The sequence below is a fragment of the Odocoileus virginianus genome, chromosome 3, assembly GCF_023699985.2.
Source record: "Odocoileus virginianus isolate 20LAN1187 ecotype Illinois chromosome 3, Ovbor_1.2, whole genome shotgun sequence".
In the NCBI taxonomy this organism is placed as follows: domain Eukaryota; kingdom Metazoa; phylum Chordata; class Mammalia; order Artiodactyla; family Cervidae; genus Odocoileus; species Odocoileus virginianus.
In genome coordinates this window covers 23,184,117-23,198,883 of record NC_069676.1, presented here as the reverse complement: position 1 = coordinate 23,198,883, position 14,767 = coordinate 23,184,117, and the positions used below count along the sequence as shown (strand labels likewise).

The window sequence follows — 14,767 nt, the reverse complement described above, 5'->3', positions numbered from 1 at the left end:
CGTGACTGTGTCCTTCTGTTCGAATATCGCCTCAAATCGTGAACTGTCAGCTGAACACTCCCACTTGTTTTGTGTCACAGACAGCAGTCCCTTGTTTTCTTGTAAAAAAGGTGCCTGGCTCTCCTTCTGATATTTGCATACAGGTCCCTCAAAGCAGAGCCCCCCAGTCCCTCCCACAAACACAACAAGGGTTGTGGTCTCATAGAACTCGCAGCCACAAAGCTACCCCAAAATAAGCTTTATTGCAAGAAAAGTGTCATATTTGATACACAGACCTACAAAAAACAAACAAAACCAAAAGCCGTAAGTTTTTCCTCACAAACACTTGATTACAAATTTACACTGTTTGTTTTGTTTTAGTTATCAGGAAACAAAACAAAGTCCCGAACTGGATATGACCGGTGACTAATCTTTGGTCAGCTCGGGTGTGAGAGGAACAACCCAGAGCCTGCATGTGCCTTGGCCGTTTCACGTATGAGGTTTGCTCACTGCTCCAGGGACAGGTTCCTGGGTTGAGAAGAATGCGGGGACGTACGCTTACTAGCACGTCCTAGTACAATATCTCTTTAAATGACTAAAAGCAAACTAGACATCAATTCATTGTACAAACATCTTTCATACACAATAGGCTATGATAAAACGAGACATATGGTGTATAACTACAGTATTAATGAAAATTCTAAAAAAAAAAAAAAGGATTAAAAAAAAAAAAAACATATATTCCTTGGCTGTACTGCATGGTTTGTTTGCACATATGGCAATCCTGAAATAGCTTGAATGTAATAAATGCACCATTAATCTAAGACAGCACCAAACACTACAGAATGCCAGGTGTTCCTTGCCGAAGGAACGGCAGTTCTTCAGCTGCCTACAGTACCACAAGTATGCAGCATGCCCTGGGTAAGAATGAGGTGTTGTGGGTAGCACATGTGCTTCCTTGAGGTTATGAGAAGGAAATACAGTACGGTTTGGCCTGCAACGCTACTGGTCTCACAAGCAGTCAAGGTATTTTGCTACAGTGGTTGAGCTTCATCCTCTGTTGCCTGGTGTGTCTGCTGATGTGGAGTATCATCACAGTGAGCTGCTCTGGCTTTGATCTCCTTTATAAAGGATCTAATGACACATTGATTACTGCCTATTCAGCTCTGTGAGGCTTCCTTTAAAATAATCAGATGTGTACCAGTTGGACGACTGGCAGAAAACCAAAGGAAACATCTCTTGAATCTACTGAATTTTTTTTTTTTTAAAAAAAAAGCACCTCTAAAAGAAATAGCTCAAATTTATAAATCTAAAGAAAAACAAGTGAGTTTCCCTTTTTGTTTACATAGTTTGTTCATTTCTCCATATATTACTGCATTAAAAATAAATAAACATCTATATTTTTTTAATTAGCAACTATAGCAAAATACCCAAAGTGTTACAGACTGCTAACAGGAAAAAAAAAAAAAGCTCACATTATTTTTGTGCATTTAGTGCCATATGCTGATCTCTTGAATATTTAGTTTTTTAATATACTTTAAAGTGAAGTTATATAAAAATACAGTAACCACGGTTGCCTTTGTACTCAAATCTTTGGCCACACCAGAGTCTACATTATCCCTCCCTGTGAGGGTCAACATTCTGAAGTCTGAGACAGGGAGGAAAGAAACAAAAGTCTTTTTTTTCTTTCCTCTTTAAAACTAGTCATTGATTTCTCAGAGGCTTCTGAAGGCTGGCTGTGCAGGGATTTGAGCCTGGAACCAAGTCTGCAAGGGGTTAATAGAGTTGAATCTGCAGCCTCATTCTGAGAGCCTCCCCCAGCTCCCCTAGGAGGTAGTCATCCTCATTGCTGTCTTCCAGTTTCTTAAGCTCCTTTTTCTTGTAGAGAGGGACGCTAGTGATTTCCAGTGTGTACATGCCAGGCACGAGCTTCCTCTTGGCCGTGTGCAAGTAGCTGAGCCCATTCCTCTGGTGAATGCGGAAGACGCCGTCGTCATTCCCCTGCGAGATGACATAGCGGATGTGGTTGTTGAGCGGCTCGATGGCGGGCATGAATTCTACGATGTGCTCCTTCGCACCAAGGCCGGAGACGTTAAACTTCATCATCACCGGGCTGTCCATGTCGACGCTCTCCAGGCTGATCTGTTTAACCTGGAAGAAGAGCAGGAAACGGTGTGGGAAGCGCTTTGACAGCACAAACCGAGGACTTGCAGGAGCCGGCCATGGGCGGGGGGGCTGCAGCCACAGTGACATACTGTCTCTGCCTGCCTGCTTGTAACTTACCCTCGGCTGGGAGAAAAGGTCACTTCCACCGAGTGTGCCCTGTAGATCTTTACGACTGTTCCCGCACCTTACCCAGGTAAGGTTACAGGGCCGAGCTGATGGGGAGCACTCATATTTCAAGTTTTTTTGGGGGGTTTATGAAATATCATGCTTATTAATAATAAACAAGAGACAACTTAGGAAATGACGGTAATTTTTTTGTTGTCGGAGTTGAAAGAGAAGTGCAGTTGTTTTAACTGTGCTTAGAGGGATCTTCACTCTGAAAGCCCTGGTAGATTTTCTGGCCACAAACCACGTGTGAGTGTGTTTGCTGGGAGCTGTCAGTGCAGAGGGGGGGATCTCCAGAGTCATCAGGGTTCAGGTTTGAACCAGCTTTGATTAAAAGCCAATGGGGCAGGGCCCAGATACACCAAGTCTCCCTCGGTCAGACGTATGGGAGGTTTAAGAAAGCTTATTTCAGTAAGACAGGGGCAAAAAAAAATCAATGCTTTGAGTGGGTGCCTGCCAAGAACTTGGGGACTGTGGTACCAAGGTGCCCCCTTCAGCATGCAGCCCCCTAGAACCACAACAGGAGGGTTTTACAAGCAGAATTTCTGGATCTGTAGTTTGGCTTACTTAATGAATAGCTCAGCTGCCATATTTAAACATCAGCTAGGTACCTTAATCTATTTAAGGTAAATGTAATGCTGGCTTATGTACTATTATAAAAAAGAACCAGAGATTTTGTGGCTAGAGAAGTCTCATCTTATACACTTCTGAGGCCCAGAAAACTGAAGCAAGTTGCCCAATGCACACAGCCAGTTAGCTGCTGACTAGCTGTTTTGATGGGGAATTCTGCAGTGACACTAAATGACGAGGATGGTCTCCCTGATCTCTGGGGGAAAACACCTCCAGATACTGGGTATTATTTGGAGAACACGTGTCAATATTTATGCCAGGCACCGTTTCAGAAGCTTCACAGTAATCGCTCCATTAATCTTCTTGCCAGCCTTTGGAGGTAAATATTTTTATTTCCATTTTAACAGGTGAAGAAATTGAGGTAGAGAGAGGCTAAGTAAATATGCTCTGTGTAACATGGGTAGTAAGTACAGAGGGTCAGGGAATAAATTCAAAACCAAGAATCTGTGGCCCACCCATTTAACCACTCTGCTAAATACCATGAACAGAAAGAAATAGCAGCAGCAGGCAATTCAGATTTTCAGCTCCTTACAAAATACAAGTTATTTGGAGATAAAACTTTTATGGAAGGAACATCTGTCTTATAAATGTCACAAAATGTGACACATGGTTGGCTTACCTACTGAAAATTAAGATCAGACCAGTATACTACATATGTATACAACAGAATTGCACAGATTCACAATAAATTCATTTTTTGAATCCTTTCAAAGTAGTTATTTTCTAGAAGGACATCTTATTACCTCCTGGCACAAGTCAAAAATGCCAACATGTGATCTGAAACTATGAATCTTAAAGTCCCCCAGTCCTTTCTGTTAGCTACTAAGTCGCTTCAGTCGTGTCCGACTCTGTGCGAGCCCATAGACGGCAGCCCACCAGGCTCCCCCGTCCCTGGGATTCTCCAGGCAAGAACACTGGAGTGGGTTGCCATTTCCTTCTCCAATGCATGAAAGTGGAAAGTGAAAGTGAAGTTTCTCAGTCATGTCCGACCCTCAGCGACTCCATGGACCGCAGCCTTCTAGGCTCCTCCGTCCATGGGATTTTCAAGGCAAGAGTACTGGAGTGGGGTGCCATTGCCTTCTCTGGTTCTGAGTTAAAAACACCACTAATTTTAACTTACTTGTCTCTGCCATAGCTTGTCCATTAACTAAGCTGATGAATTTCACGAGGTGGAGGTTTAGCTCCACTAAGGCTGAAACCTACATAAAAGTTTACTGCAATAGTATACATGACTCCATATGGAAAAAATCTGATGACAAAATAAAGTGAAGTTACTCACAGCAATGTGTTTGGATTCATGAACACTTCTCTTCTGTCTGTTGTCCTTCTTAGAGTAGCCGTTGATTTTGCACTCATAGCACGCTTCCGGGGACAGAGCATTCTCTTCATCGACCTCTGTATCCATTGACAGGTACTGCCCTTTGTTAAATCCCATTCCTGAGACGCAGTGGCTATTTGCAACGAGATGCAAATTGATGTCAGACTTTATCATAACTCTATTTCCAGAGGTAGAGCAGAGGTTTTTCCAAAATAAGAAACCCACAAAGCAAACCCTAAGATCATAAACATAAAAACCTAATAGCCTTGGTAACTTTTCTTCAGCACTTAATGCATGAGATTCTCCTTTATTTTAAACAGCAAAATTCTTCCAACAGTGAGCCCCAAGTTTCCTCAATTTTCAATCCTGATTAGACTGAAGCACTCTGTGTAGTTAAATCGAGCTGGTAAAAGTCAAGTATGAATTTTCAGAGAGTGTTAGAAGTTCTGTTGATTCCAAAGCCTGAAGCCTACATTTGCTGCTTACCAACTGAGACTGCTGAACTCCTATTTTGATTAGTGAAAGAGTCAGTAAGCTGATGCTAAATGACCCTTGTCTACACCAAGATTTCTGCTTCAAGCATTACTATGTACCCACTGTGGACATATTAGTCCACAACCCTCAGTGTCTGACTCACACACTGTTCCCTCTGAGGAAGGTGACTCCTGAATTCCCATCTTCTATGTTGTGGACCACCGGCTTCCTTGAAGGAAGGAGGCAGGTGGCCAGGACCTCAGCTGACAGCACTTGAGACGGCTGCTCTTGGGAAAGTGGGACTAGCTGAGGGGGCCCAGCCTGGAAGAGACAGTGTCACTCCAACCTGGCAAGTCCTCTCTGTGCAGCAAAAGGCCAGATGAGCAAAGAGCGGGACAGCTCCTTCCTCATGGAGCACGGGGCTGTGCGTAGTCACTCGGTCGTGTTCCACTCTGTGCGACCCCATGGACGGCACCCCGCCAGGCTCCTCTGTCCACGGGATTCTCCAGGCAAGAACACTGGAGTGGGCTGCCATTTCCTTCTCCAATGCGTGAAAGTGAAGTCGCTCAGTCGTGTCTGACTCTTAGCGACCCCATGGACTGCAGCCCACCAGGCTCCTCCGTCCACGGGATTCTCCAGGCAAGAAGACTGGAGTGGGGTGCCATTGCCTTCTCCAACCACAGGGCTGCTGCTGCTGCTAAGTCACTTCAGTCGTGTCCGACTCTTGTGCGACCCCATAGACGGCAGCCCACCAGGCTCCCCCGTCCCTGGGATTCTCCAGGCAAGAATACTGGAGTGGGTTGCCATTTCCTTCTCCAATGCATGAAAGTGAAAAGTGAAGTGAAGTCGCTCAGTCGTGTCCGACTCTTAGTGACATCATGGACTGCAGCCTACCAGGCTCCTCCATCCATGGGATTTTCCAGGCAAGAGTATTGGAGTGGGGTGCCATTGCCTTCTCCGAGCACAGGGCTAGTACCTGCCAAAATTCATGTAAGAATCTGGGAGAAGCCATTTCCATTTGTATCTCTTAGCCCAGGTGTGTGTGATAACACAGGAGCCACATCTGTTGTCTCTGGCCTTAAGGGATTTATTCAGGCCATTTTAAAAGGCAAGAGAATGATACCCATATACAAGTTCGAGTCCTGTGCTCACCACAAAGCAGGGAATCCACATGCCTTCCCGGAGCTTCTTCCTCCCACACCTAAAGGCTCTGATCAGTGCTTTTCCCTAGTCAACTTTTAATCACCATTTACCTTCCCCGAGTGCCAGGCGGCCAGGCACTGGGCCCCGCTCACTTTCCCGTGTGTGGGGAGGGGGAGGGCCTTACCCCTGTCCCACTCTGTAGTACCCAGGTGGGCAGCCGCAGAGGTAGCCCCCTTCCGTGTTGGAGCAGCCGTAATTGCACGGGTTCTTGGAAGACGAGCACTCGTTCACGTCGTGGCAGGCACTGGAGAACTGGTCGAAGGAGAACCCAGAGGGGCAGGCGCACTTGTAGCTCCCCAGGGTGTTGTAGCAGGAAGCAGAGCCACAGGCATTGGGATTGGAGCATTCATTCTCATCTAAGAACATAAAGCAAGAGCCTTTTACAAGTGGAGGGGAGGGAAGTGGGGCAAAGAAGAGCCCCAGTATCAAAAATCTATGATTTTATAGGGGAAGCTGCTTTAGACCCACATTTTTAAATGTTTACCGTGATGTTTGATTTGCAAAGCATATGAAATTAAAAAAAAACAAAAACAAGACCCGACAAATTCCTCTAAAATTATGGCTTAAACAAAAGCTTCCCCACGCTTTTATATTCTGTTTGTACTAGGTTTTTCTGAACACCCTGGCAGCCTTTGGGCACAGATATTTGCAGTCTGACTCCTGAGTAACTCTTCTATTCACTTTTCAGAAGGTTACTTCAAAAGTCTGTGCCTCAGACAGACTCACAAGGACAGAAAGTAGATGACTAGTTGCCAGGAGCTGTAGGGAGGGAGAAACGGAGAATGACTTCTAAGGGGTACTGAGCTTCTTTTCGGGGTAAAGATGTGTTGCTGACGGTTGTACACTGCTGTAAGAATATACTTAAAAATCACTGAACTGGACACTTTAAAAGGCGAATTTTATGGTATGTGAATTATATTTCAATGTTTAAAAAGCCTCAATTTATATCTGTATTTTTTATCCATTCTCCTAGCAATTTACAAAGCATTCATTATATATGTGGAGAGAAAAGTATATAAAAAAATCTAAATATTCTAAATGAAAATAACTGAAGTAAACATTAGTTGAACCTATTGAACCAATAGCCTCATACACTTTTAACCACTTGAGAACCTATGGTGTACATGCTTTGCCTTCTGATGTGGGTTTGTGCCAAGCCATCAGCCGACATGGGTTTTACTAGTGTAATGACGGACGCTACACCATAAATGACTGACAACAAGAGGATTTCAGGTTAATACTTTCAGCTACTCTTATCGTTTTTACAAAATCAAAGTTTGACTCTGCTTTTAACTTTGGAGATGACAATTTTGCTCTTAACTGTCTGGTTGATACCTAGTCTGTGGCTTGACCCCTGTGGGCTTCATCATCATCCAAATTTCACCCTGGGCACCAGTCATGTCTGGTCCATGGAATTCTTTCATATTCTTGTGACTGTACTAGAGCATAATGTGTTTGCTTACCAAATACATGAGAAGTCCGTGTTTAGCTCATGTGGGGAAACAGGCCCATTTGCAATTAGGTGTGCCCTTGGGACACAGCAGCTAGAACGAAGTGCTTATCTGCAGTAGCTCAGGGAGATTACGGAGGATGCAGATGGAGCCTCGCTGGAAAAGCCTCTCACACAGGAAATTATACTTCATCAACTACGATACAGAGCTTGTTGAAAAGGCCAATATTATTAGGCACATTTCTGTCTCATGAGTACAGTTTCAGAATTAAACCAAACTGCCAAATACAGCATTCTTAATCACTGGATATGAAACATACCATGATTACCTAATATGCACAAATTCTCGGCCTTCAGGGAGAAAGCATATGAATAAATTCTTAATAAGTAAGCTCGCTGTTGTTGCTCAGTTGCTAAGTCGAGTCCAACTCTTTGCGACCCCGTGGATTGCAGCCTGCCAGGTTCCTCTGTCCCGAATACTGGAGTGGGTTGCCATTTCCTTCTCCAGGGGATCTTCCCAGACCAGGGATCAAACCTGCTACTTATGACATAAATATAACTACTATTTTATTTCTATATATCAAAGACTTGGAATTCCGCCTCAAAGGTTCATCTGCTTTTATAATTAAATCTGACACAATTTTTATATGTGGTGTTTCTCTCCTGATACAGAATGTGAGTTAGGTTATAGTTTAACAAAATGATCCTGATATGAACATAGTATTCAGTTCAGTCGCTCAGACACGTCCGACTCTTTGCGACCCCATGAACCGCAGCACACCAGGCCTCCCTGTCCATCACCAACTCCCGGAGTTCACCCAAAACCACATCCATTGAGTCGGTGGTGCCATTCAACCATCTCATCCTCTGTCATCCCCTTCTCCTCCTGCCCACAATCTTTCCCAGCATCAGGGTCTTTTCAAATGAGTCAGCTTTTCACATGAGGTGGCCAAAATACTGGAGTTTCAGCTTCAACATCAGACCTTCCAGTGAACACCCTGGACTGATCACCTTTAGGATGGACTGTTTGGATCTCCTTGCAGTCCAAGGGACTCTCAAGAATCTTCTCCAACACCACAGTTCAAAAGCATCAATTCTTTGGCACTCAGCTTTCTTTATAGTCCAACTGTCACATCCATACATGACCACTGGATAAACTATAGCTTTGACTAGACGGACCTTTCTTGGCAAAGTAATGTCTCTGCTTTTTAATATGCTGTCTAGGTTGGTCATAACTTTCCTTCCAAGGAGTAAGCGTCTTTTAATTTCATGGCTGCAATCACCATCTGCTGTGATTTTGAGCCCAGAAAAATAAAGTCAGCCACTGTTTCCCCATCTATTTCCCATGAAGTTATGGGACCGGATGCCATGATCTTAGTTTTCCGAATGTTGAGCTTTAAGCCAACTTTTTCACTCTCCTCTTTCACTTTCATCAAGAGGCTCTTTAGTTCCTCTTCACTTTCTGCCATAAGGGTGGTGTCATCTGCATATCTGAGGTTATTGATATTTCTCCCAGAAATCTTGATTCCAGCTGTGCTTCTTCCAGCCCAGCATTTCTCATGATGTACTCTGCATATAAGTTAAATAAGCAGGGTGACAATACACAGCCTTGACAGACTCCTTTTCCTATTTGGAACCAGTCTGTTGTTCCATGTCCAGTTCTAACTGTTGCTTCCTGACCTGCATACAGGTTTCTCAAGAGGCAGGTCAGGTGGTCTGGTATTCCCATCTCTTTCAGAATTTTTCATAGTTTATTGTGATCCACACAGTCGAAGGCTTTGGCATAGTCAGTAAAGCAGAAATAGATGTTTTTCTGGAACTCTCTTGCTTTATTGATGATCCAGCAGATGTTGGCAATTAGATCTCTGGTTCCTCTGCCTCTTCTAAAACCAGCTTGAACATCTGGAAGTTCACAGTTCATGTATTGCTGAAGCCTGGCTTGGAGAATTTTAAGCATTACTTTACTAGCGTGTGAGATGAGTGCAGTTGTGTGGTAGTTTGAGCATTCTTTGGCATTGCCTTTCTTTGGGATTGGAATGAAAACTGACCTTTTCCAGTCCTGTGGTCACCGCTGAGTTTTCCAAATTTGCTGACATATTGAGTGCAGCACTTTCACAGCGTCATCTTTCAGGATTTGAAATAGGTTGGCTGGAATTCCATCACCTCCACTAGCTTTGTTTGTAGTGATACTTCCTAAGGCCCACTTGACTTCACATTCCAGGATGTCTGGCTCTAGGTGAGTGATCACACCATCATGATTATCTGGGTCATGACGATCATTTTTTGTACAGTTCTGTGTATTCTTGCCACCTCTTCTTAATATCTTCTGCTTCTGTTAGGTCCCTACCATTTCTGTCCTTTATTGTGCCCATCTTTGCATGAAATATTCCCCTGGTATCTCTAATTTTGTTGAAGAGATCTAGAGTCATTCCCATTCTATTGTTTTCCTCTATTTCTTTGCATTGATCACTGAGGAAGGCTTTCTTATCTCTCCTTGCTACTCTTTGGAATTCTGCATTCAAATGGGTATATCTTTCCTTTTCTCCTTTGCTTTTCGCTTCTCTTCTTTTCACAGCTATTTGTAAGGCCTCCTCAGACAGCCATTTTGCTTTTTTGCATTTCTTTTTCTTGGGGATGGTCTTGATTCCTGTCTCCTGTACAATGTCACGAACTTCCATCCATAGTTCTTAGATATATGTATTAGATTCTTAGAACATAGTATTAGATATTGTGCTAATGTGGAAAAATTACCAAGAAAGGCAACTAATTGAATAAACTGCATTTAAACATACCACTGACAAGAACATTTTTATACAGTTAAAACTTTTGGAGGCACCATGACAGACATCATATTTATATCCTATAAATGTATGCCATAGCATAATTTTATAGGCACAGGTAATCTGAATGTGAAAATATGCTCCGGTTTGAAACCTACTTTGAGCTGACTCAAGTCTCACTAAGCTATGTTCAAATTATTTTGAAAGGGACATAGAAGGAACTAGAAGTTGCTAACACCAAGTAAATCAAAGCTTCATATATTAAGATGCAATCATATGCAAATGTTAGTAATATTACCTTATTTTCAGTTTAGAATAATTATAATGCTTGCATATTATTTAGGAACACATGGGAATGTTCCTAAATCTGTAAAATCTATGTATCAGAATGTTATAAGTATTCTGTGGTAACTGGCTGAACACTTCTTAAAGTATCCACTTGGATTTAAAATGTTTTTCAATCCTATCTCTTCAAATGCTGTCATTTTTCTGACACTGGCAGCAGTATTAACACCGGTGAAGGTCTACAGCTTACTACTAGTTAAGTTATCCGATGTAATGTTTGTGTCCATTTACAAGGGGATCCCAGTTAAATGTGTCTGAGATACTTCATGGGATATTTCTTCTTCAATCATATGAATAACTGAAGATATTCATTCTCACAGTGACAGATAAAAATGATTTGTGGCCTTTCGATTTGCATTTTGTTATAACATTGCTATTTTGCTAACTTGTTGCTTTTATTAGTTCCTGATGGTTGTTTGATTCTATTGCTGAAATATATTTGAGTTATAATTATAATGTTCTGTGGGTTCAAAACTGCAAGAGAGTTAGATTTTATTAGTGATGAGCTGGATTGCTCAACCCCGCACAGAAGAATCTCTAATATTTCAAAATAAATCCCTGCTTCATCTTACTTACCCAGAGGCTTGCGGCTTAGAGGTGCCCATTTTAGCAGAGCAAGCTAACATTTATTCTTACAGTTGGGGTATCTGCTTATGTATCTTCAGCTTTTAATTCATCTCTGAAACCACTATCCCTCTGTCGATGGGGGTCTCTGCTGATTAGAAGGCCCACTGGCTTCTGGCTGAATCCCAGCGTGAGTTGCTCTGGGGTGACTGCCTTGCTTAAGTACCTACTCCAACGATCCCACCAAGAACAACTTGGGTACACCACACAGCCCTGACTTTAAGTCAGACCATATTCAGTGAAAACCTGTGTGTCTATTTTCACACTAAATGCTTACAGGCAGAAATTCCAGGAAACTTAAAAAACTCAGAAATTGAGTTGATCCTCCATGCACATTCCAATTTCTACTTATGATTACTTTAAAAACAAGGATTTTATTTAAACTGATACATGTGAAATATTACAGATCATTCTTCTGCTTTAAGTTCTGCAGAAGTAACCAAGAAGTCCATGGTATTAACTGAATAGGGGGGTGAGCCTCTCATTTTATAAACAGCACAATATAATAAAAATCACTTTGCACGCTTAGTTTCCTAAAAAAAGACCATTTCCTATGTTCTGAAGAGTGTCCCTATACTTTATCTGTTTATGAATCAATAAATTGGGGCATAATAACTTCTGCATCTTTTTTCTATGAAGAGAAAAGAAGGAAACTGAACTTATAAAGTCATTTTGATGGACAGCCTAAGTCATCATTTTGATAATCCTTTCAAACTCTATCCTTAACTTCCAGATCATCACTGGCTTCTGCTTTTCCCCCAGGAGAGTGTGTTGCTGGTACGGCTAAGCATCTGTCTTTGGCCTGGCACAAAGCCACAGCAGAGCTGCACCAACTTTCAGAGCTGCTTTCCCACCTCTGAAATTTGTCTTGATTTTCTCAATTCACTAAACTGTCATTAGAAATTTCTTTTGAGAAGATCATCACGGATAAAATCAAATTAATTTACTTAGTGGATCCCGTAGAGTAAAATACTTGAAATACACGTGGGGTAATTTCAGTCACTACAGAGAAACAGGAAGCAACCTGCTGCTTCTCAGCAGGCCCGCTGTTCCCCCTTCTGCTCAAGCTGTGCCCCTATCTACTGTCTCACTGTGTTGGACGCTGCGTCTAGGAAGGGCATTCAAATGGAGCCAAGAAATTGGGCGTTTGCTAAGTCAGCTGGCTATTCAAGTAGACAGTAATGTTCTCTTTGATCAAACTCTCCTTAAAAGGAGAATTTCCAAAAAAAAAAAAAAAAAAAAAAAAGGGGCACTTCCATGACTCTATCAGTGCAAGAAAGAGAGTTGAGTGTCTACAGATTTTATTTTACAAACACTTTTTTTGTCTGTAGTTTTCAACAGTATTTGCTATAACTAGTTCCTTTTTCTACCTTAAAATCCTTTATACCCCCTTCATTAAATATGTGACTGGAGAGCAAAGATGAATGATGCTCATTAATTTGATATGATTCCTTTTAGATTTATATGAGCAGATGGATGGGCAACCCTTCAACCCCAAATCTAAAGATACTAAATTACTGATTAAAAAAAAAGCCTTTGACCTTAGCAAATGAAGATGATATAAATGAGTCTTGACATCATCTTCAGAAACTTAAAATTATCAGCTAGCAGAAAATTAAAATTATCAAAGCTCTAACTGAGTTACCTTTTAGGTACTTAACATTTTAAAGTATATTATGTATATTTTCAAATACACACAAGTATACAAAGTAGTTTAATGAATTTCCATGCATCAGTCCTAAGTACTGGTTTTTTAAGTTCCAGGGTTTAAAGGCTACACTGAAAACGACAATCTTTATTGCTTATTTGTTTTAGTAAAAGATAGTTTAAGGCAAGAAAAGCAGATGCCATGTAACAAGCGGGTTCTCACCAACACACTGATTCCACTGGTAATGCTGAATATATCCTTGCGGGCAGCCACACCTGTAGCCTCCCAGGATGTTCTGGCAGCCATGCTGGCACCTATGGTTTCCATCACATTCATCAACATCTGTAAAAACAATCCCGGCAAGATCTGTATGTCACCTTTCTTCTACTATTCTTAAATGTACTCCAAACACAACACGGGGTAATGATTACCAGAGGAACAAACAAACAAGACACCCCGAGGGGCTGTGATTTTTCCCAAGTCACATGGTTATTAAGTCAGTGGTGGTACAGAGAATGGTTCTGAGATAAGAAACCACATCATTCTCATGCTATCCACCAGCCATGCCACGTCAGTGCTTCAAATAATATCTTAATTTCAGCAAATCAACCATAGCAACCACAAATGTTGTGCATTTTGGATGGATTAACTACATATGGTATGATTTATTTGGTATATGATATAAATATATTTGCATCACATATTCCAGTAAGTTCAAAAGTGATTGACATGTTAATTCTCATTTTTGGGAAGATACAAGCATTACAGAAATACCTAAAGAAGTATAATGGTTGGGAATGCCAAAAAATTTATTACTATTTGAGATTAATTAGATGCAAATTTAAAGTATTTAAAAACATTATTTTTAGACATGATACAGTATTGTGAAACATATGGAATAATTTCTTTGTTTATACACGCAAACTCTTCTGGAATGACAACTGAGGCTTTGAAATTTACCCATAAAAAGAGAAATGAAATTGGCATGTCTGATATATGTGTAACAAATTTATAGGGATAATTAATAAATTGTATCTTATGTAGATAGTCACAAGCTGAACTCACACATGGCAACCAGCTGTATGGTCAGAATACTTTCAAAGTCTCAATGACTTCAAATACAAAATATTAATAGAAATTTTTAAGTTGAATTTTTTGTGGTTGAAGATTAGATACATGTAAAAGTCCTGTAGTTCTCAGACTACATTAAAACCTCTAAATCTATTTCTAGAGTTCAAAATCATGTATTTCTAAGAATAATTAATTCAAGGGTGACTAAAATCAATAAGGATGTAAATTGCACTAGTATATAAAAATATAAAGGGGAAGTACATGCTCTCAGAACCTCTGGCATGAGTATTTTGTAAAAGCTACTAATCGTAGTATATTTATCTCATATGCTAGAACTTGCAATGAAAATACTGAAGAACATTTTATTGGCCACAGGCAAATTCTTATTTTATTCCCACTTAAATTTTCCCTTGGATTTAACACGAAATATCTATTGTGATGAAGACTTTATAGGAAATGCCCTTTATAGAAAAGACAGTGAATCGGGACTCTCAGACAAATAAAACCGCCATCAGTTTTCCCCAGCGCTTTCTGTTCATCTGCCCAGTTCTCTATAACTTGTTCTTCATCTTATACTTAACATTTTTATATTTTACATTCAAGTATCCTGGAACAGGCATCCGATTTTTTTCTGGTTTACTGCAACTAAATTAGGTACAGAATTTGTTTTCAGTTCAATTCTTTTTTTAGATTAGTAACTAGGTAAACAGTTATTTCAGAAGCCCATGTGTACTCACAGAATTTTTGTTTCATCACATTAAGGTTTTCCTCTGTCCCCAAAATGATATGTGAAAATTTATAAACAAAAAAAATAATCAACTTCTGGATTTTACTTTGTTAATCTTTGTTGTTTGAGATGATCTCAATTTCTCATTGAGTGGCTTAGAAATTAACAGAAAAAAGTTTTCTGTATT

The 14,767-nt window shown here is 40.9% G+C and overlaps 1 protein-coding gene across 1 annotated transcript in view; it reads right to left on the bottom strand.

The window, feature by feature from the left end:
- Positions 1–223: 223 nt before the first annotated feature.
- FBN2 (fibrillin 2) overlaps positions 224–14,767 on the bottom strand; it is a 220,154-nt gene continuing 205,610 nt past the window's right edge. The window contains exons 62-65 of the mRNA XM_070465076.1: positions 13,005–13,124; positions 6,060–6,291; positions 4,220–4,391; positions 224–2,130 (exon numbers count right to left, since the gene is read on the bottom strand). Coding sequence (XP_070321177.1) covers positions 1,756–2,130; positions 4,220–4,391; positions 6,060–6,291; positions 13,005–13,124 — 899 coding nt within the window. The 3' untranslated portion in view covers positions 224–1,755. The remainder of the gene's footprint in view (positions 2,131–4,219; positions 4,392–6,059; positions 6,292–13,004; positions 13,125–14,767) is intronic.